The 22,609-nt window shown below is 36.6% G+C and overlaps 1 protein-coding gene and 1 long non-coding RNA gene across 6 annotated transcripts in view; both read right to left on the bottom strand.

Annotated features, from left to right (window-relative positions):
* Window positions 1-22,609, bottom strand: part of tei (irregular chiasm C-roughest protein teiresias) — a 317,350-nt gene that overhangs the window by 41,915 nt on the left and 252,826 nt on the right. For 4 of the 5 annotated variants that reach the window (XM_089080497.1, XM_089080496.1, XM_089080499.1 and 1 more), the window contains exons 8-9: window positions 20,253-20,399; window positions 17,097-17,369 (exon numbers count right to left, since the gene is read on the bottom strand). In XM_089080497.1, coding sequence (XP_088936623.1) covers window positions 17,097-17,369; window positions 20,253-20,399 — 420 coding nt within the window. The remainder of the gene's footprint in view (window positions 1-17,096; window positions 17,370-20,252; window positions 20,400-22,609) is intronic. The other variant, XM_089080500.1, reaches the window with a different exon arrangement.
* Window positions 4,742-15,059, bottom strand: LOC148936120 (uncharacterized). The gene is made up of 2 exons (XR_016139868.1): window positions 8,316-15,059; window positions 4,742-8,232 (listed from the first exon to the last, which is right to left on the bottom strand). It is a non-coding gene; the product is annotated as an uncharacterized LOC148936120 (long non-coding RNA).

The raw sequence follows: 22,609 nt of genomic DNA, 5'->3' as shown, positions 1-22,609 counted from the left end.
GAATTGTACCTCCGACTGCGACACTTTACTCGATCCCGACTCTCACGCGGACATGTCGTGTGTGCGACGAGAGCGTGTACGCGATCTCGAGGAGAGATGTGTGCTGGCCAGCTGCCGCGACAAGCGGCCGGTGCTGCGTATTATCGATCAATTTCGGGCTGACAGCCTGAGCGGAGGTCGTATTCCTCCATCGTGGAAGTTGTACCTGGCGAGACGGAGGACTTGGCGTTAACGTGAAAGTCAATGGCCGGGAATCGCGACGCTATTGTTACGGCCTGGGAAAAAGGATTTCCTCCGCGCTGCGACGAGCGTCGATCAAATATTGACTGGCGTAATAACGTTTTCACGGCGATCGCGTTCCGTATCATTAATTCCCGCCGCGTCGGCAAAATAGTTTAAAGCCCAATCGCGAGTGCAACGGCGCCGGATGCTGTCGCGCGGATGCTGACGAGACTCATTAAACAATAGCTTGCTTGGAGTGAGATTGTCTGTCTTGGTCTTTTTACCGATATGTCGTGTCCACGACTATATTCTGATTCTATCGACAAATGTACATGCCAGGATTGAAAAGTATGCGTTGCAGTTACTTTTTTTGGTAACGGATTAATAACGGTTACTTCTTTTTTTTTTTTTTTTAGCAATGTAGTTATATTCTTTTAGTAACAGTAACGAATTTAACAGTAATTTTTATTGTTTTTATATTTTGAATCTATGACGTAATTTTTGTATATTCAGTCTTCAATCGATATTTATAATCCGTTGTTATATTTAAGACCGTCTTAAAAATAATTTATCATAAATAAATCACAAGAACAGATTTTACAAATACCGTTTTTTAAAAATTTGTAAACAGAAAATTGTGTGGATAGAAAAAAAGTATAAATTTGGTGTATGAATTTAATAAAAATCGCAATTTTTTTTATTTGCATTTTGAGTATTTTAAAACCTTTTTAAATTTTTTATAGTCTTGCGAATTTAAAAGTTGTATTGTTTTTATATTGATGATTTAATAAAAGATATAAGAAAAATTAATTTTTTATTTAATCTGATTTTTTAATATTAAAAAAAAATAAAGGAAAAAATAACGAATCGTTGCTTTTTAATAGTAACAATAATAAGTTATCTTTCAGAATCAGTAATTAGTTACTTTTTTGACTCGATAACGAATGATAACGAGTTACTTTTAAAAAATAAGTTTCTCCACTTTGGTACATATCCATCGGTAACCTTACGAGTCATTCGTTTTATTTTGTTGCATTTTTACACAAGAGCATTAAGTGGATGTGAAGATGCGATACGATTAATATTTAGGATATTTACATATTTATTGAATTTGAAAGAATATTAGTGTCGACTTTATGATTGACTTATACTACTAGCGCGTGAGACTAAAACAAGAATCGTAGTCACGCGTTATACAATCACATCAAGAGCCTTAAGTCAATGCAACCGAAAGTGGAAGGTGTAATAAATTTCAAAATCTCTCTTTACTTTCTTCATGTAAGTGCACACGAGGCAATCCCGCGTCTCTCGAGGGTGTGTTTTTCTGATACAAGGAGATTGTAAATCGAAAAAAATCACAAACTGAGAAATTATCTGGTTATCGGGTGTAGTTAAAGATCGGCGTTTTATGGTAATGGAAGTCAGGATGTTCTAGCAACGCGCGCGAATCACGCGCAATGGTGTACACAATATAACCTGGTAATAAGTCGTAAAGTTCGAAGCGTAGTGGAAGATTCGAGTTCGCCGATGCAAAATACTCCGGGAATTGCAGTGCTGCGAGAATTGTCGCGATAATAACTTTCTGCTTCGGCCGTGCTACACAATTACTCCGCGCGTAGCGGCGAACTAAATACAAGAGCATTTAATTTCTACTCAATCTATATTTTGCTCGCACCTTGCTAGACGATCGTCGTTAAAACTCTCTTTCAACTCGGTCTTGATAGTTTTCATGCAATCAGGGATGTTTATTGCGTACACGGAATTTCATGTCAAAATAGAAATTTTAAAGCATGATTTACGAGCGCGGCTTATGAAAAGGAAGCAAGCATAACTTGATTAAAATTTTCTTGCAGTTTCGCCATTTAGTGTTCCTGCAACTTCTCGCGCTGCGCTACATCTCATGCGACTGAAAATTTAATTGGAACACGTTTCATTAGAAAAAACTAGTTATTTCGAAAATCTCGCCGCTTCCTAGCATAAAGAGTGCGCGCCCGTGTAGTGGACGCAAGTTCCAGACGCAAATTCTTTCGTGGAAGCGCAATGATAGATCACCGTAATTTTCCGCATAAAGTCTCCCAGGACGGTTCCTGTTCTATCTCTGTCAGACGTGTTGTCTATCTGAATAATTTTTAGTTACGAGAGCACCAAGATTTCTCTGTGCTAACACACAGACGGATTCTCGGCTACTAATCAGAGACATTTTCGCAGGATAGTTTTACAAATGAGAATCTACTCACGGAGACGCATCAAAGAACTCTACGTTACAACCATATCAAATTTGCATGAAATCTGGGAACACAGGGTAGATCCTCTGCGGTTTTCTTCGCTCTGCTCGTCTCACCGCGAGAATTCTGCTTTTCGAATATACGACCATTATATGATATCTACATACGCATGATGGCATATGCATATGCCATAATACCGAGCACATCTGCTTACGCACGTGTATGTACAGATATATGTGTATATCTACATGTGTATGCAACACAAAAATTCCATCATTTTTTCGCGCAGTATAAATATTCTGCATAAAAGGTCTTATATGTATCGAGCTATGTCGTACAACGTTAATGCAATACTATGATCTATAAAAATCTGTCTATCTACAAGAATCTATTAAAAGCAGGTCCTCTGTATTTTTCTCTAATTTGCTTAGATGAACAGTTGGTAGAATCGACAAAGTGATTGTAAATATTCAAGTTATTGAACAAAAATAATATCTGAAAATTCATCATTCACATTTGTTATCCCAATATCAATATCAATTATAAAATATAATAGAAAGCAGCACGCGGAAAGATTTATTGTACTTAGCGTAGAATGCTTTTGAATTTCAAACCGAATTATTTCTAGAATTGCAATTACTCACGCTAATCCAGCAATATTTTCGATACGTTCGTTAACAAATATAGTTCTATCTAAATTAGCAACTTTTCGAGGGAAAAACTTTGTACTCGGAATAAATTAACGCGAGCAAAGAGGTAATTTCTTATTATGATAAGTCACGCGATGTATCACGCTATAAAACCAATTAAGAAGCTGCAATATTGGCGGAATTGGTCAATATGCGAATACGAGATAATAATAATGAATGTAATATTACGAAAATTACAAGAAATATATATATATATATATATATATATATATATATATATATATTATGCATTGCAGCTTCTCCATTATATTCCGTAAAGAATAAAACACAGCTAAATGTGTAAATCAACTTGACATTTTCTAAAACACAGATGAATTGTGAAAAAAGCGTAAACAGGCGCAAAGAGAAAGCAGGAAAATGCACAGGGACATATACAGGGATATATATACAGATATAATATATACAGATATTTTTAAATATACAAATATATATATACACACACACACACACACACACAACTATATATTTACATAAGATGTGCGCGCTATCCATTTCAAAAAGAAGATTAATGGCGCTTTCGGCAAAAATGCAATTTACCGAGCAATCGACACGCTACGATGATTTACTTGGAATGTAAAAACGCGAGGTTTCTCGCTTGAGAGGGAAAAAGATTCGGTCAATCTGCATCATGGCAGTAAGACGGAAGAGTGATTGCGCTGAATGCGCCTCATGGATACGGGATGGTCCATCTGTCGATAGACTAAATTACCTCAGCGTCAGGCAGTCATCGGATTCGCGTGCCGTCGTAATAGGAAAAAAAAAAAAAAAAAAAAAAGAAACAGAAAAGAGCTACATGCTACAGGTCGCGATTCGAGGAATTTTGGTCGAACATACGTGACAACTATACGACGTGGATGTTACGCTATTACGTGGAGTCGCGCAATTCCCGCCGGTACATCGCGGCGGCTGGTTTCACGCTCTCGAAACAACTCCTGAATTAAGCAACTCGTGTTCGCTGTTTCACGAGCAGATAATAACGTTCCCGCTGCCGCTATTGCGCACATACCTGTGATACGAATGAATGAACTTATCTGTATGTTGATTCTCGACGCGGATATGCGTGCGGAGTTGTTATTGAATAAGTCGCCGTGGTACGGCAAGCGAGATCGTGGTCAGTGTGAATATTCTATTGCTACTATATCGCTACTATACTGCGACTGTAGCTCGTTGCTTATTTCGGACGTCGCTATGAATTCTTGCCTCCGCCCAAGAACACGCGTTGTAAACCGGTCCGATAGAATCAATAATAATAATCGTAATGATGGAATAGATACGTCGTTATAATTTGATGTTAAAGTTAATAGTCATTACGTCGTGTGTAAACATTATGTCATTATAAAATCATTGTGAAATGATAAATATTTAGCAAAAACAGAATATAGAATATAAAAAATTATAATTATTATAATAAAATATAATAATTATATATTATATCAATGATAAAATTATTACTGTCTCTTTAGATGTTGGCAAAAAATTTCATTAAAATTCATTAAATATTCATATAATATGCACATGATTTCTATGTTTATACAATAATATAAATATAAAATATAGAACATATACGTAAATAAAGTCAGAATATTTCCACTTAATCGATTACACGTGTATTTAACAATATCAAATAGCAGATAAAAACAAGAAATAATCATTATTAATGAGAACAAATACGTAGACGTACATTTTTGCATCGATTTCTAACGGTAAATACGCACGATAATTATTAATAACTATCGTTTAAAAATATATCACAGTGATATATTTTTATTATCATCGCTGTGTTTTTTGTTCTGCAGGAATGTGTAATTAACGAGATTGTTTTCAGCGAGATAACAAATTCGAAGACGCTGATATTCGAGCAGCAATCGGAACAATGGCTGGGCGGAAACGGGGCGGAATAATACCGGCCATTTTCGCTGCATTAATTTTTCAACACCCACCTATAGAGCTGTGTTAGGCTAAGCATGAATTATGAACACATTACGGCCGGGATACAAATTGATTTATGGTCGCAGCGTCTCGCCGTGCATATCTAATATCCCCTGGCGATATTCTTCAGCCAAGGCGCGGGTCACGGAATACGATTAATCTGCATAGCGGATCTCGTCAGATTCCTTAATAGCGCTTTTATTATGTTCCTGTCTCCGTCTCTTACCGACGAATTGATAAAAGCTTTAGGAACAATTGCTGATACAATACGACAAATTATTGATTCCGTGGACTTCGCTATAGGAAATTTATCATGTGGAATACATCCAATTCCCAAACAATCTATATATCTTACCGAGAAGATATATTTGGATTTTGAATATCAGAAATGTGATTTGATGGATTATATTTTGATTTACTCAAAATCCAATTTCGAAACATACAATAGTTTTACTTTTTTTGCTTACAGAGAAAATGTATGGAGTAAAATCATATCAATTTGTCTTAAATTAATCCATTTAATGATTTCATAGTAGAGAAAATCTATTTCAATGGACCATAGCCAGATTTCCGTCGATTAGTATGGCAAAGAGATTCGGAGTGAATTTTGTTTAACTTTCCTCAATTCCGCTCGTTAATGGTAGAACGCATTCTGTATGCATTCAGCATGTTAATTACAGGACTATTAAATTGCCGCCGCGATCGTTACGGAGTAAAATAGCTGCCAATACAGTTTTATAGTAAGTATAGCACTATTAATGGCCGTCGTGCGTATCCTGCAATATAAAGCTATAAATCAGATTACACATTGCGGAAGGAGAGGGAGAGGAGACAGGATTATCATCCTATTAACTATCCAATTCACGCTGTAAAATATGTTTATTCGCTTCGGCTTGTAATTAGATTCATTAACTCCCTTGCACTCGCCAGGAAGATAATTATGCCGCCTGATTAAAACGGTTGACGTAGTTCGATTTAAATTCGAACGAATTTCCGGTCTCCATTAATTAAATTTTCTGTGAACGACGTTTCACAACGCGACATTAACACTGGCCGAGATACTAAACAGCAGCGGCTTCGTTCCTTATCGTCGCGAAATTGAGGGTGAACCTCGTGATATCCTCCTTAGACGCTATAAATGTTCTGTCATTCGTCTTCTGTCACAATGATGGGAGCCGTTGCTCGGATATAAACGCGCGAGGAGCAATGTAAAAGAAAGCGATACAAGAGAGAACAACAGCGAAATATTTAGCGCGATTCTACGTAAATCGACGGTCGTTAAAATATATTGTACATTGTATTTTATTGCAATTTAAATTTAAAAATAAGTATAAACACCTTACCCATAGAAAAGATAAAATTAATTAATTTAAGTTAGATTTACATATTTAAAATTGTACGTTAAAATAGCAATAAAATTCGAAATAAATTCCTTAGTAAATAATATAACATGAAAATATAAAATAAATATATGTTAGATATATTTAAATATTTTAAAATAAATTGTATCTAGTTATTTATAATCTCTTCTTTTATTTTCAAGTGACAAAGTCGTGATAAAATGTATATGATGATTATAATACTATTTCTGGTAAAATGGTTAATATAATAATTTCGCAGATAAACAGATAAGCAGATTTTCTTAATCACTAATCGTAAAATTCGCTTTACGCGTTCATCTGTGACCTTATGTGTTGTGTATCCATTTGGAATATACACATTCCGGCAAAAAAAAAAAGGAGAGAGAGAATTTTATCAAGCGCATCACACTCTATTGCGCGAAGTTGAAAGAGTAATTGAGAGAGGGAAGAGCTGAAAATTTGAATAAAGTAAACGTTTATCGCCTACATCCGCAACAATCACGGCGCTGGTCTGTGAAATAAAATTTAATTCCGATGCGGACGCGTCTCGAATGTGAGATCGCTCGCAATCTCCACGTTCTGGAGATGGAATTAATCAAATATTCATCAGCGTGAGAGCTACGAGAAGAAAGTTTTTGATGAAGGATAATCAAAGAGGTCATATGTTTTTATATCAATTTACGATAATCTTTCAACTTATTTATACGAAAACATACATGTTGATATTCAAAATTATAAATTAATTAAGAAGATTAAATAATATCCTTTTAATAAGATTTAAATTCGAACAATTATTATCTCAATAGTAATAATAATAATTATACAAGTTATCGGAGCATATTATTAATAAACAAGACAAAGACTGCAAATAAAATAATTAAATATTTTTTTCAATAAAAATAAAAGCAGGATAAATTGTACACTCACACAAATTTGCATTCCTCTTAACAAAAGGAACATGTATACTCTCATCAGACATGCTCTTCGAGTTGATGTCATTACCCTGCTTTGCGAAAATAAGATTCACCCTTTTGATGCGATGCAACGCTTTTTATAAATAATTATTCGCGACATCTATATTCAAAAGCTGGAATTAATCAAGTATTGATCCACAGAAGAACGAAAGATAAAATGAAAGTTTTTCCGGTGTGCTTGCATGAAGGCGAAAGAGAAAAAGATATGGGGATGGTCTAGTCAGGGAGGATATGTCAGGAAAGAGATACACGTGACGAGAATGACAAAAAAGATAATCCCGCCTGACGGGGGCCCCGGTCGCAAGGGAGGCCGAAGACACGACAGAGAGCCATTGACTTCCGAGATCACGTTTCCTTGCACCTTTCCGTCCCTCCGAGGCGTCCGATGATTACATCCATCCTTCTCCTGCAACATCTCCGAGGGCTTTCTGGCCACAACTGGAAGGACGGCCCGTTATATTCCCATGTGTCGTCGACAATGCCAAATAATTTGTTTCAGTGGTATTTCATAAGTCGATTAACACGTCGGAACTCCAGAGTTCGTACGTCGAAGGGGAGAACTGATAAAATTAGAAATCACATCGCGGCAGGATTGCATGGCTCCAATGATTGGGAAAAAGAAATATTACTCTTCCATTATTAATCTTGTTTTGTTCTTCATTATTTCGAGCGATATAAAAATAAAGGGTCTAAAATTCTCATCTCTAAAATACTTACTAAATAAAGTAACAAGTTTGTGTTTGTGTACAAAAAGCGTGTCGCGTTTCTAACCATGGAAATGCAAAAAACATTTTTTAACAAGACATTATTTCTAAAAGTAAGTAAGTAGAGTGAAGTTTATTTACATGCTACAAAGAAAGTATGAAAAGTATGAAAAATGTTCTTAATACTTACAGTTGTTTTATATTTTCTAGTTTACATGAACACGTTTTAAAATCATGAATATTTTTTGCAATAACGTTACATCCATTTTGTTAAATTTGTAATAATTCGAGATTGAGGGACTGATTTCTTCTCGTAAAACACAGTTATTAAATTAATATTGTCAAATGAAAAAATTCATCAATATTATTGAAAATATAAATATAAATCTGTTAAAGCAAATTGTAGTTTATAAAAAATTTTAAATTTTGTCGTCTACCAAATTAATAATATTGACTTACTTACAGAGATAATGTTTCCTACGTTCGAGATAGATCATATATGTTCTGAAAGCAGTTATCCGTATGAAGAGCGTAACTAAAATCGCTCGTACCATCAAGAGGAGATTTTTCACATTGCGCTTTATATAGCAGCATCGTAGTGCATCCGCGATAAAGTAGTGGCGTAAAAATAGCGCAGCTACGTCGTTCATCATCTGATCACCGAGCAGACGTGTGTATACGTGATGCCGCAGCAAAAGATAGTTTCATCGGTGAGTATTCAATCTTATCTTTGTGTTGGTGACCTTATCCGCGATTACTCCTTTCACAAATTGTTCGATCGAAGCTACATTAACCCTAACTCGATAAAATTAGAACAGTGAAAGAATCAAGGCAACATAAAATCCATCAATATGAAGAAAAATTGGAAAGTTAAAATTTTTTCGCGGAATCTCGACTTTTCAATTTGTCTTCATATCTGGTGGCTTTTATGTTTTCTCAATTTTATATATTTTTTTATATTTTTTTAAGACTAAAGAAAATAGGGAGAAATATATGATTGTGAATCGTCGAATTTAAAACAACAGAAAAGATATTATAAGACGCATTGTCAGCTTTAGAATTAAAAGAAATAAAACATAAAAAGGACATAAAGACGCGCATACATACACACGCAAAATATATAGATTAAACATTCAAAACGCTAGTTCACATTCGGTAAAAAACTAATTAAATGAAAGTAATCCTTTTATTTAAACTTTGACCGCTTGTTAACTGAATATTGAAGTAAGTAGCGTTTCTTCTAAAACAATGCTGTATGCAAATGGAGGCAAGCTTCAATATAAGCAAAAAAGAAATTTCCACGAGTATTTGAGGGCTCATTCGTGTTTTTCGGGCTTGGCTTCGTTAGAAGGCAATTTTTATCGACAACGCGGGATTTTTACAGCTGCGGTCAGGCGCTTTCGCGTTCCGGGATTACGATTGTATGTCGTTCGATTCGTTTGAATGCCGCACAGCTCCCTCGGGGACCCATGTACACCATCGTTTTCGGGGTTACGTTTTGTTACGTGCCTCCCAACCCTTCTCTATTCGTTGAGCTCGATATGTAGCGCACAGAGCTACGTCTCTTGGGTCGTTATTTCCCATCGTCCGAATGTCGCTCGAATAACAGCGATCATAGCAATGTGAATTTAAATCTAATCGGCCATGCGCTCTATATCGCGTTCGAATACACTAACAACGAACGCAGATAATGTTGTTATTTTTTGAAATAATTGTCGTTTTTGTGATTATGACGATCTACATAACTCTCATCAATGTATATTATATTGTCCAAATTAAAATAATTCATATTGAAATTTATGTATAAAAAACAATGGCACATCCGATATTGATATAACTATAACTGACACACATTCCATTCGTGTAAATAGAATCGTTTTTTTTTCAAAAAAATTTGCATCATAAAAACACGTGTATAATATTCTACATTTATATGTATTGATTGTAAAATTAGGAAATTATTATCTTTTTATTGAGATTACGTTGTATTTTCTTTTCATATCATATTCCCTTTTTTAATTAATTTTTTTCGTCAGTAAAATTATATTAAACGAAAAGCAATGAGTAATCTGTACATTAATATACCAAGCGCAAGTATATAATATATTTTTATTATACGAGATCAGTTTGTTTTCTTGACGAGTTATCGTTAATGAACTACGAAGTTTAGCGCGTTCGTTAGTAGAAAGTACGAAGCATTCATCTATCTCTCTACACCGCCGAATAATGAAACGAGTTAATTTCTGCGCGAGATCGTTTGAAGCTGGGTGAATCTTGCTATATCTATCTGTGCACTACAGTGGATTCGATGTCGGCTTTTAAAAAATTCAGAACACGCTGTAAAATGTTGGCTGGCCATAATAAGGCTGGTTTCTGACCTGAGGCGACTCATTTTTCTTTCTCCTTGCTTTGAGCGCATAATCAAGTTTTGTTCCTTACGGAAGCGCGGCTCTCCGCGTAAATGACTAGATGATTTGACCGGATCTTTTATCAAGCTTGCAAATTTAGAATCGTACACTGGTATGAAATACATCCAGCCGTTCCAAAATTCGCTGTTCCAATCGTCACGACAGTGGGGCTCGTTGTACACGAGCGATACGATGAAATTAACTCTCCTGCGATTAACCGTGGAAAACTCTTGGAGAGCTCGGACGAGCTTGACGAGAAGGAGATAGTTATCTGCACCACAGCGGAAACTTGTGTTGATCTATCCGAAATATACTCGATTTCAGCAAGTGTTTTATAGATCAACAGAAGTTTCCCGACGCGACAACGGTGCACTAATGCAAATTTGTTCGGCACTTTCTCATTAACTCTAATTAAAGCGTCATAAGCATCGAAAGATCGTCAAAAGGTACGACTGATTATTTACTTATCGTAATTTTCTTGTTGTGTCTCTGTAATGTTCTAATTTGGCTTTCCTACAAAAATATTACCGGTCACTTAGTCGACAAGGATTAAGATTGTGAGAATCTGTCGAATTAAAGGAAAATTGAATCAAAACAGTGCAACGAGATAAAAAAACATATGAATATATTTAATTGAAACATGAAAAATAAGAGGGCGTTTAAATAAGCACGATAATTTTGAAAAATGAGTTACTCTCAATTATCAGCTCAGTTGCGCTTCATTTTACATGAAAATTGTTTATATTCTCTCTCTTTTTTTCTTCCTTTCTCATCAGAAATTTGTTCGAGTTATAAAATATTTATCCGGTTATACATTATTCAAACAACATCATTTAGTTTGTTAATGAAGCTTGAATTTTCCACAATGGAATAGCTGCACGTAGTATTCACTAGACGAACTTGGACGGCGATTTAACGAGAACACACGAAAGTTTCATTATGTAAGTTCTATCGTTAGTTCAAACGCCCCTCTTTACAGATCAGTTAAAGAGAAAAAAACTACATTTTAGTTCGTCAAAGCGTGAAGATTTAATGAACGTTTAACGAAGTAACGAAGTAACGAAAGCTAGAGAGATAGGCTGAGCAACAAAGTTCTCAAGTTTAGCTTCCGTTTTTCATCAAAATAGAAATAATTATTATATGTAATCGATTTGTTGATAAATTTATCGTAAAGAGGATTTTTAGTTTACAGACGTTCTGTAAAAATATATAACAGAAAATTAAAAAATTTTTCTTTCGTTCTAATTAAAAATTATTATCTTATCCTCAGATAAGCTTCATAAAATCTATTGATCAAAGTTCCAAGCAAAGATCAAAGCGCATTCCATGACAATAATCAAAGGCCTCTTTATTTTCTCGCTAAGAAAAAGAAAAACTCACACAGTTACTAAACACAAATGTGTAGCCGTAACAAGTAATATATACATGTAGAGAGAATTTTTTTATTTTTTAAATTTTAATATGACAAAAATGTAAGCAATCGAAAAAAATAATATATATTTAATCAAAACAATTTAAAGAGAAGATTTATCTAAATCTGCAAAAAATAGATGTCTATTATTTATTCTTTTGTAGAGAAATTATGTATATTTATAGGAATGTGTAGTGAATATGTGCCGTGGTTTCAAACGTTTAAGTATGGTTGAGATTATTGCAAACATGCCGCGCATGTATAGTTTGAATATCATACAAACCGCACGTACGGTGCTTCCATAATATATTCAGCTGATGGTTGCTTTGAAGTTGTTACGATACGCGTTTCCATCTCCACACTTCTCTCATATCACTACACGCTTGGTCAATTCCGAAACAACGCAAAAGAAACAAAAGATCTCTGAACGATTATTGCGTGCATCAGCTTCAGAACAGATGTTTAATCCTATACAAACGATTATTATAAAATTTTTTATTATAAAAATAAAATATTAAGTCATTTCTATACATTACGCGGATAAAGTAAAGAATATATGAACACTACATAGCATAACATAGCATAAAGTGATGACGTTATACAGTGTAACTTTAATATCGACTTATTAGAAAAAAGCTTTTCAATCAAATTTCTCTATTACAATTGACAAATCGATTGCATTTCCCGTGTGCTTCCAATAACTTGTGATCTTTCATTTCACGCGGGAGAAAATTTAAGACGTCAGAAGATTTAAAAGTGGCATTTCTCAAAGATGCGACAAACGAGGTCGAGTGAATTACGGGGGAATCGGGGGAAGTCCGAAGCCCGAGAAAAAGGATCGACAATCTAAAGAAATACATATTAGGATCGCGGCGAAATATTGTGATATCGGACGAGCGAGAAACTTATATCTCGTGCGTTGTACGATCCCCGAGGGAGATGTTACGCCGGATGATAAAGTGAGGTGCAAAAATTATTGCGGACGCGCGGGACAACGATCGACGACGGCGAAATAATTTCGATCTGCCTTCTGTGTCTTTTCATTTCCATGGAAACGACGTAGGAGGCATTCGCCGTAGGATAGCGAACGTTCGACGGACGGCTGAGCGCCTTACACGCACGAGTTCCCCGAGCTGCAATCAATAAGAAGTCGGGATTGCTCCAGCGATTGCTTCAGGCTGAATGATGGTGGAGGGAAGGAAGGAAGAAAGCGGATAGAGAACGCAAGGCGGTCATGAGGGGGATATACGCGGACGGGGTAAAAGAGAAAGAAAACGTTCTGCATCTATCATCGTCGCGTAAATAGGGCGAGGAAAAATAATCGGGCATATACGATATTCCCAGAATCGTATCCGCGACCGAAAGGGTGGGAAACTGTCCAACGTCTCTCGCGATCGCGAACGTATAGCGTCGTCGTATTTCAATGGGCGAGTGTCTTTTTGTCGTCTGTGGATTCATCGGGGCACCCGTGATTCTTTATCGGGTGAATGATACGTCCGCAAAATATGACCGAGTGAGAACCATTTCGACGATGATGGTGAGAACGAAACGAAGAAATTATTGGCGGATTCGCTAAAATGTAGAGTAGAAGATATTTTTGTGAAAATTTCTTCGATAATTCTTTTAAATTTTACGTCTCTCTCATTGACATCATTTTATTTACATCTCGCGATTTTCTGATAAAATATGTTATCTAACGCTAGATAACATCTAGATATATATATCTAACATGTTTTTCATCATATGTACGTTTTAATACATATGTATATATGTAATCAGATAGAGGCTCTTCGAATATTATTAACATTAACCATATGTTTTAATCTCAATCTTCAAGTATGGAATTAACAGAAGGCTAATTTGCACTCGCGACTCAAGTTTTCAGATCAAAATCCGAGTCAAAATTACGAGCCATTTAAGATCCACGTAAACTCGTTAAGAGCTAAACGAAACGAGATATCGCGGTATGCTGCTACGTGCCTCGCGCACCCTTCAGACAGATCAACGCGCGCCCTCATAAGGGCGCCCTGGGTGAGCAAGGGCGGGTGGATGGTGTCGGCGAGGATGTCCGGGAACCATTTTACGAGGACAAGACCCCAGAGAAGGAATGGAAAAGTTAAACGTTAGCAAACTTTCTTCCGCGTTTCCTCTTTCCGGTTCTCCATTTTCCTCGCTCGTGATCCGTCGCGTCGTTTTCATCCGCGCCCCTCGTCGAATGACCGTTCCGTCGTGGCTGCTGCAAAGCTATGACAATGACAGTTTTGGGCAGGGATTTTCTTTTATCGTCGCCAGTCGAGGAATAGAAGACAAACAGGAGAGATTTTGCAACAGTAAAATCGCAATGTGTTTCTCGATTTCCAATACATACATAGTCCGCTTTGATTCTTAGTTTGACACTCTATCGGCTTCTTGAACGAAGGAATCACATCGATAGAGTATGCTAAGTCAGTCTACTTTACGAGGCCACAATTCCCATTTCGCGTCATAAAGTTGTTTTCCTCTACAGCATCGCGAGTGCGAGTTTCCAAAGTCATAACTGTATAACACGATTCAAAAGCAGTCGTCGACAAAAATCATTTCTACGTGTAGTCTGTCGATTATCTAGGTATTTCAATGTATTGGGACAATAGTAAAACTACTATAAAGTAATATAAATTGATTTGATGAGGACAAGTCAATTCTTATCCATACAACTTCAGTAATTTAGTGAATTCAAAAAAATTTGTTTATGCATATAACTCTTGCAAGTGTTTTTTATCTAAAATTTTCATATATTTTGCAACTCGATAATACCGATTTGCAATTCTATTACTGTCCAGGCATTCAACTTGATTTTTCTCGACCGCAGCATATTCTGTTCGTTTTATATGTCACGTTCCGTTGACCACATTCCCAAAGAGTTGCACATCTAAGTGCACATCTAAGAGTATCTATGTTACCAAATTCTCAACTTTTATCAGCGCTCGCTTCCGTTTAGTCTCTCGAGGTTCTCGCCAAGTAAAAAGCAGATTCCAAATCGTATTCGGATTTGAACTTTGGTTCGGATGGGAAATAAGGCTCACGTATTCTTATTAAATAAAGAGACTCTGCCCCCATAGTAATACAATTGATATGCAAGTTCCAAATTGAAGAAAAATATGCAGTTATTAAAAAAATATTAAACATTTAATAAAGTAGCATAAATTATTTTAATCAATATTTGCGAATTTTTCAAAAAATATTAAAATATTTTATTACTAAAGTCAATAACTAAAGTTGAGCACTTAAATACGTTGAAAATGACATGAATATTTTTTATGAGAATTATATCTATATTCTCCATTGAAATTTTTATAAAAGATTAAAATAAAAAATGAATAAAAGATATAAAATAAATAATTCTGATGATATAATTTATATTCAGCATTATGTGATTAATAAAATCTAAATAATATGTCGAAAGAAAAATAATATTTCGAATATGCATATAATGAATAATAGTCTCGATGTGATTGAGATATATGTATATTTATATTTGAACCAATGTATGACGTATCAAAATAATACTTAGAGATGGAGAATACGAGAAAGTAATAACGAGAAAGTAATATATATATTTTTATAGCTTGTCGCAGTCGATGTATAGCAAATGATACTCAGAGCTATTACGAAGCTTTAATAATGAATGAAAATGCTTCACATTCTCATCATTTAATTAATTTCTTCCGGCCGCAATGTGACGATGAAAAATATTTAATTACTCTACACATGGTGTGTAAGTTTTATGCAATCGTTAGCCGTATGGCTTCACGTGGTAACATTAAAACATTATGATGGTTATTATTTGGCCATATCCATTAAAAAATATTATCATAATTACGATGTAATGCTAGCCGCAACGGCTTTTATCTGCGAGGACGAATTAATGTAACGAACCAAAAATTTCTATCTCTCGTTTCTACATATTATAGAATTTTTGTGACTGAAATGCGACGTGTCTTTTTTCGATAAAAACGAAGATAAATTTGCAGTGTTACGCATTAGCATTATTTTTTAAAATAATATTTATATAAAATAATGTAAATTTCTGCAAGTGTGGAATGTGTGCATGTTTATAGGCTATTGCTTCTTATATGATTCTTGATGCTTAACATTCACTATAGAATATTTCTCTATACTTTATTTAATATAACAATATATATATATATATTTTATTTAATATAACAAAATATTATTAATAGAACTAACTTAAACTTAAGCTGTTATACTAATAAGCCTAAATATCATTTCTATGGATTTTAATTTGCTGCTTCTGATTGCTTCACTAAGAATTTTATATTCTTTTTACGTTTACGTAAATTTAGAGCATTTAACTAGTCAAATCACTTAATTTATACAATTAATTTATTTTAATAGAGCTTTAGATAATTATTTCTGTCAAATATATGCTCTTTAATTCTTCATGTGACTCACGCGTTCCATAATGGAGTCATATCTTATTTGACCCGCTGAACCGTGTACGCGTACCGTAAACAAACTTCGTGTACACAAGTGTACATGAAATGTAAATGCACAAATTATACCATTTGAATATAGCTCCGGTTTATTTGTTTTACGAAAACGTAACTACATTAAATGGATTAAAGGAATGCATTAACTCCGCACGACGTTTTGCCGTACTCCTCAGCAGGTCGTCAAAAGTTTAAGCCGATAATTAATGTGTTACCATCGTAACACGGTTACACCGTAACACGGTTAATTCAATGTCGGCTGTTATAATTAAATTTAGAACCAGATAGCGGGCAAGGTAGTTAGCCACAACGTACAATGCGGCAGGATACAATGCGACACGCCACACAATGTTATGTTCGTCAGATACCAATCGCGGCAACAATGCGTCTCGCGCATTATCAACGTCATGTGAATCGCAATTCAATTTGTAACTCGCGGACGCGCACTGTGCACGTCTAATCGGTTTTCGGATAATCTCTATCTCTATATTTAGTTCGCACGCGCGAACGCGAAAAAAATCATTTCCCTCAGAGTTTCGAGGGACCCCCTCGCGCGCCCCTGATATACTGCGAATGAATAAAGAGCAGCAGCCGAGAGGAAAAACCATGCTGGCCGAAAGATCGGCAGCCAGGCGGTCTGCTAGAGATTTTATCGAACTCACCGGTAACCTTGATGTGATAGGGTAACTGAGCTCGCCACGTGTCCTGCATTTTTCGATCGGGTGCGACGCATCGATATTCCCCGGCTTCCTGGTACACCACTCGACTCAGAGCGAGAGGCCCGGGCCCTCCCACCGGGTCCATTCCAGCCCCATGGCCCCAACAACCACCGTCACATTCGAGGGTCACGGCACCGCCGATCTGCACTTCCATCCTACGGGAATCGGTCGCCTCGCCGTTCAGCGCCTCCGCCTCGGTCTCCATATCTGGATCATCTAAAATGCCATTGATTTAAATCTCTCGACGAGCGACGAACTCGAGAGTCGAACTTAAACGTGTAGGTCGCGCGCCATTGTTTTCCACAATGTATTATTAGATGACAGAATGAGACAGCGTAATCCAAAATATAGAAATAGCGTGTATCTAAAAGGGTACTTTTAGATTGTCTCTTCTCTTTTCTAGGATCTTCTGTATTTCGCGAATATGTATATAGTATAATAATAATGTATATAGTATGTATATAATACAATAATAATGTATATAGTACAAATGTATATAGTAAAATAATACAGTGCTGAAATAAAAATGTCGCAATATATTATTTATATATATTATTTATATATATATATATTTATATTTATATATATATTTATATATATATATATTATTTATATATATTATTTATATATATTTATATATATTTTTAAATGGGACTTTATGTATTTGCATCTACTAGAGTGTACTCTTACATTTGTATATTATCGCATATTTCGTCTCCTAGATTTCGTAATTATAAAAACGTAAATTTTTTCTGAGCGATACAAAAAAGAAATTGCTAAAGTATATCACATAATTTGTAACTTTCGCGAATCATAATTCTCAGCACATTTATTTTTTGTTATTACTTTGAATTACTGATTCGATATCGCTCGTCCATCGTCATCTATATCGAAGTGCTCTTCGGTATCAGAAATCAGCGGCACGTACGAAAGATAAAGTTGGGGCAGTACCTCTCTACCCTCACGTACCGGGTTCGACAAAATCTTTTCCCCACCGCGACGTTACGTACGGTCGGTTTCAACTTCTACCCTCTTCCTCATCCCTCTCGTCCTTTTCCGATTCCACCTATGGAATTATACGGCTACGATCGTTTACTCTCCAGCTAGCGCTGTGTCCACAATTGCAGAGAGAGAAAGAAAGAGAGAGGGGAGAGGAAGGAATGGGGAATTCGGGGAAAGGGTAGTCGAAGATGTGCGGGGGGATTGCTCGTATCTCTGTTCGAGAATTAGAGCTGGACTGCTGCGGTGGAATTTGGCTGAGAAAGAGAAAGAAGCGGGAGGCGGGAGGATGGGAGGACGTAACAGTCCTTTGAGTTAGCAAGCTGATCCTCCAGCTCATCCTATAGCAAAACAAAGGGATCAAAGTGGTGCGGATGCGATAGGAGGCTTTCACTTCCTCTCACGCTCGCTCGACTCTCAACTATATCTCGTTTGTCTTGTAGTTTGTTCGGAATTTTACAGCAAACACCATTGCTGCGGCGCTTTAACAAACACAGGAAAGGAAAAGGGAGAGAAAAGGGAGGCCCGGTAATCAGGCTGGTAATTTGACGTTTTTCGTCAGCCAACACTACTCCTCTCTTCAACAGTTCTCGTTACCTCTAAATTTGATCTCGTCTCTTCTTCTGCGGCAGCGGCTTGTGATCGTCCTAAATCTTAATGCGATTCGCGTGCACTAAGGTGATTAAGGTTCTCATATACTCGTTCGTCTGTGATCGCGTTATCTCTAATTACTTTGATATGCCTTTCGTGTTCCTACTAATTGAATTATGCGCATCCAAGATGCTTTGTTGGATCGAATATTTGAACATAGAATATCGCATGCCATCATGGAATAACTCTTTACTAGAAATGATTAAATACATGATAATCTGTCTTCTTAAGAGAGTTAACAAGAATTAAAAATTATATTCAAATATGTACCAAGAAAAAATTAATCCGCGTCATCTGTACTTATAATAGTTACGAAAAAAATCCGTCTGTCTGCCGACAGCATTGGTCTTATCACTCCTGTCCCTTTAAACTACGTTCTATCTGTAGACTGTCTACAAGCCGGCGAAATTAGCGCGTCGATTTAAACCCGCCTTGACGTTATCCGGCGGATAAGTAATCCAGGAGGAGATTCGAACAGGACATAGTAGCAGTGTAATCGATAATTCCCACGAAGGAGGAATGGTTGGTTTATAGGTGCTCTCGAGCCATCTAAATTGCGTAGAGATTAGGTGCTCGGAAGCCCGTATCCAGCATCGTCGGTCGAAGGAGCAGAGGACTAGGGAATGAACGAGCGAACAAGCGAGCGAGCGAGCGAGAGAGAGGGGGGGGAAAGAGGGAGGGAAGCAAGAGGATAGGAGTGATAGAGAAGGACTAGATAAAAGACAAGAGGATGAGAGAAGAGAGACGAGGGCCGCGGGTTTGAGATGCAGGGAGCGCATCGCCCTCTGGTTATAATGGCAAGATGGAAGGAATGGGGCTAGATAGGAAATTTGCAAATTTTCACGACGGGGCACGGATAATTTCCGGTTGGCTCGGTGGTTTCCGCCCTTGACAAATGACTGTGGTATCCGGTTATTGGCTGCAGCGACGACCCCCTTCGCATTCCGAATCAGGGGGAATGTCTCTTCGAGCGCTATCAAATGCATAGGGGGTAGACAATACATCAGCCAAAAGATGCGCTGCGACGTAATTATCTTTCGTCGGCGCTATCATCATTTTATACATATTTTTATTATTACTTGTACACTATTTTAATTTTCGGAGTTTTATCCAATATTTTTAATATTGCTATAATTTATTAATTACTAATTAACTTATTAATTTTAAATAAAAGAAACTCATATAAAAACACAAATTATTAAGAATTGTATTTTTCATCTAATATTTAATTGTAAGATTATAAAAATTAATAATCACAGGCAGAAATTGTTAAAGTTTCAATTTAAAGTAAAGCTTCTTCAAAAATTATTCTTTTCAAAGAAATAATCTTCTTTTCCTTTTCATTGAAGGAGATACATTTATTAACTTGACGTCCCCTGCTCGAACGCGCGGGAAATCCTACGTATCGCTATTGAAAGCGATAAAGTGGCGCGACAACGATTTACTCACAGCGAACGTTGAGAAAATATCCGATGCTGGTGAAAATGCCGAGCATATGCCGCGTATAGCACTTGTACCAGCCGCTCTCGGCACGAGTGATTTTTGTGAAGTTCAACCATCCGTCATCGCTCTGCTCCACGGGAGGCGGTCCATTGTCTGAAACACAAGCGGAAAGCTGGTGGATATACGAATTAACGCACTGGAAACAGCACGCACGGTCCGCGGATTTGCGTTAACGTCGTCGCGCAGTTCGCCGAGCGAGTCGGCTGCAAGCTCGATTCCTATCTGTGTTCACAATTTCGCGACATTTTTCATAGAGACAATACGCACGCGCAATTCGATAATTAACTGCTTAAAACTGATCCGCGGCGAAGAGGGGACAAAAGTCAAAATTTAATTAATTCCATAAGCAACAACCTTAATAGATTTAAAATTTAAATTTGTTAGTATAATTTATTAATATAAATTTAAATAGTATATATTTATTAATATAAATTTTTTTTTTGAATGCATAATAATGTTTATACATAGATGTTGGTATAACACATGATTTCTCATTAATAATAATGGATTAAGTATAGACATAAGAACTAAATTATGTAAGAAATTGCGTCTAAAGTTGCAAAGGTCGCAAAGGTGTTATTAGTTTTGCTTCGTTTATATTATTGCTGAAATTATCGAATGTCTCGAACGTCATTTATTCCATCAAATAATCTAATTATGCTAATTGTGAAATGTATATCGTTTTCGTGATTAAAAGCTTTTCGATAGTGAATTTTAAATTGTATTGGCAGTCAGTCCGCTGCTCTCAACGGTTTAAACTGGAAGACAGGGAGAGAAATGTAGAGTCTGGCAAATCTATCATTGGAATTATTCACATGATAATTAGAATAATTGCGCAATACGCCAGTCTGGAACACGTTACCGCAATGGCATTAAAAATTTATTGCTGATGATGCAAGCGCCATGGCAAGTCGTCGAGTTTCGAAAAGAAAATAATTGAAGTAGGAAGAAACAACCGGAATGGCCAAAAAGAAGAGTCCAAACAGGAAGGATATTCATTCGATTTATTCATAACTGCGGATGTGACTTCAGTAGAGTTGGTGGAAATTTTACTGGCCTTCCTTTTGCCGCCAAACTTTCATCCAGCTGTAGCCTATTTCTTTCTCCACTATTTCGGCTGTACCATCATCCCTTCTCTCCGACGCCATCGACCTCGTTACAGAGAAGCCGCGGATTCGACGCAGCTGTCGGATTGGCTAGTTGAAAGTATATACTGCTTTCGCGAATGTGGAACTACCCTAGGGAACAAAGGGAAAGCGTAGTCGGAAGACGTGCTCATGAAAGGTGGAGGATTACAGAGGGGTGATGCGGAAGATGTCGGGGAAAGGGAAGAGAGGGGAAGCGGATTTCATGTATCGCTGCCAGACGGTGAGTTTTGTAGTGAAACTTTTATATGGGCCCGACTATAATCATGGGAAAGATGGTGGGCTATTTTACTAAAGAGGCCGCTCTCCCTTAACGCTGCCAAGGCATGCTCGATTGTGTTAACGGCAGTATCCCTGGCAGACTTGGTGAGATGCGGCGCCGTTTCGCATGAAATAGAGCTAGGCCGTGACGCGGTCAAAAAAAAAGCACGACATTTCCGGTAAATTCAGCCGGGATACGACCAATTTTGCCGGGAAACGAATGAAGTCAACTTAAAGTAGATTGAAGTAGAGATGAAACGCCACGATAAGGATAAAGAATCTACCAAAATTAAATTTGTGATAGATCATAAACCTGTGTTTTTTAATTGGCGTTATTAACGATATATCGCGTATCTTTTGCTAAACTGAATGCTAATAATTACTTTTTCAAATAAAAGGCTATAAGACCATAAAGACAGAGAAAAGAGAGAGAAAGTAGTGCAGTTTTCACAATTCATAAAATTGCGGACTTGTAATGATATTCTTGAATTATTTTGAATACCTCATTGGAGTGTTTGATACTCATGCACTCGTGTGTCACCTCCGGATGATATGTATAAAGATTGACTTTCCCTTAAGCGATTTCATACAGCTGACGCCCCCGTTTCTTCTTGCAAAATGTTTCTGCGTCCAATGTATCGACGCAGTTGTTGGACGATAAATCATCCAATAGAACTCATGATAAATTATTTTCACATTTTTACTTTAATCTTTGTTTGAAAGTTTCCCCAACATGCTGCAAGACATCCGGAGAATACGCCAGTTATTGGATACAATCGCGAATTACGCAATCAGGAATCTAAACTGGCTTAGTTCCAGTTTAATCGTTTAAACATTCGTTAGTCTCAAAGCGATCCATGGCTTTGTAAAGCTATATTGCGAAATCGACTATTTGCG

Source organism: Pogonomyrmex barbatus, unplaced genomic scaffold, assembly GCF_055798465.1.
Source record: "Pogonomyrmex barbatus isolate J1 unplaced genomic scaffold, ASM5579846v1 scaffold3, whole genome shotgun sequence".
NCBI lineage: Eukaryota > Metazoa > Arthropoda > Insecta > Hymenoptera > Formicidae > Pogonomyrmex > Pogonomyrmex barbatus.
The sequence above is the reverse complement of the archived record's forward strand: the minus strand, read 5'-3'. Positions and strand labels throughout refer to the sequence as shown.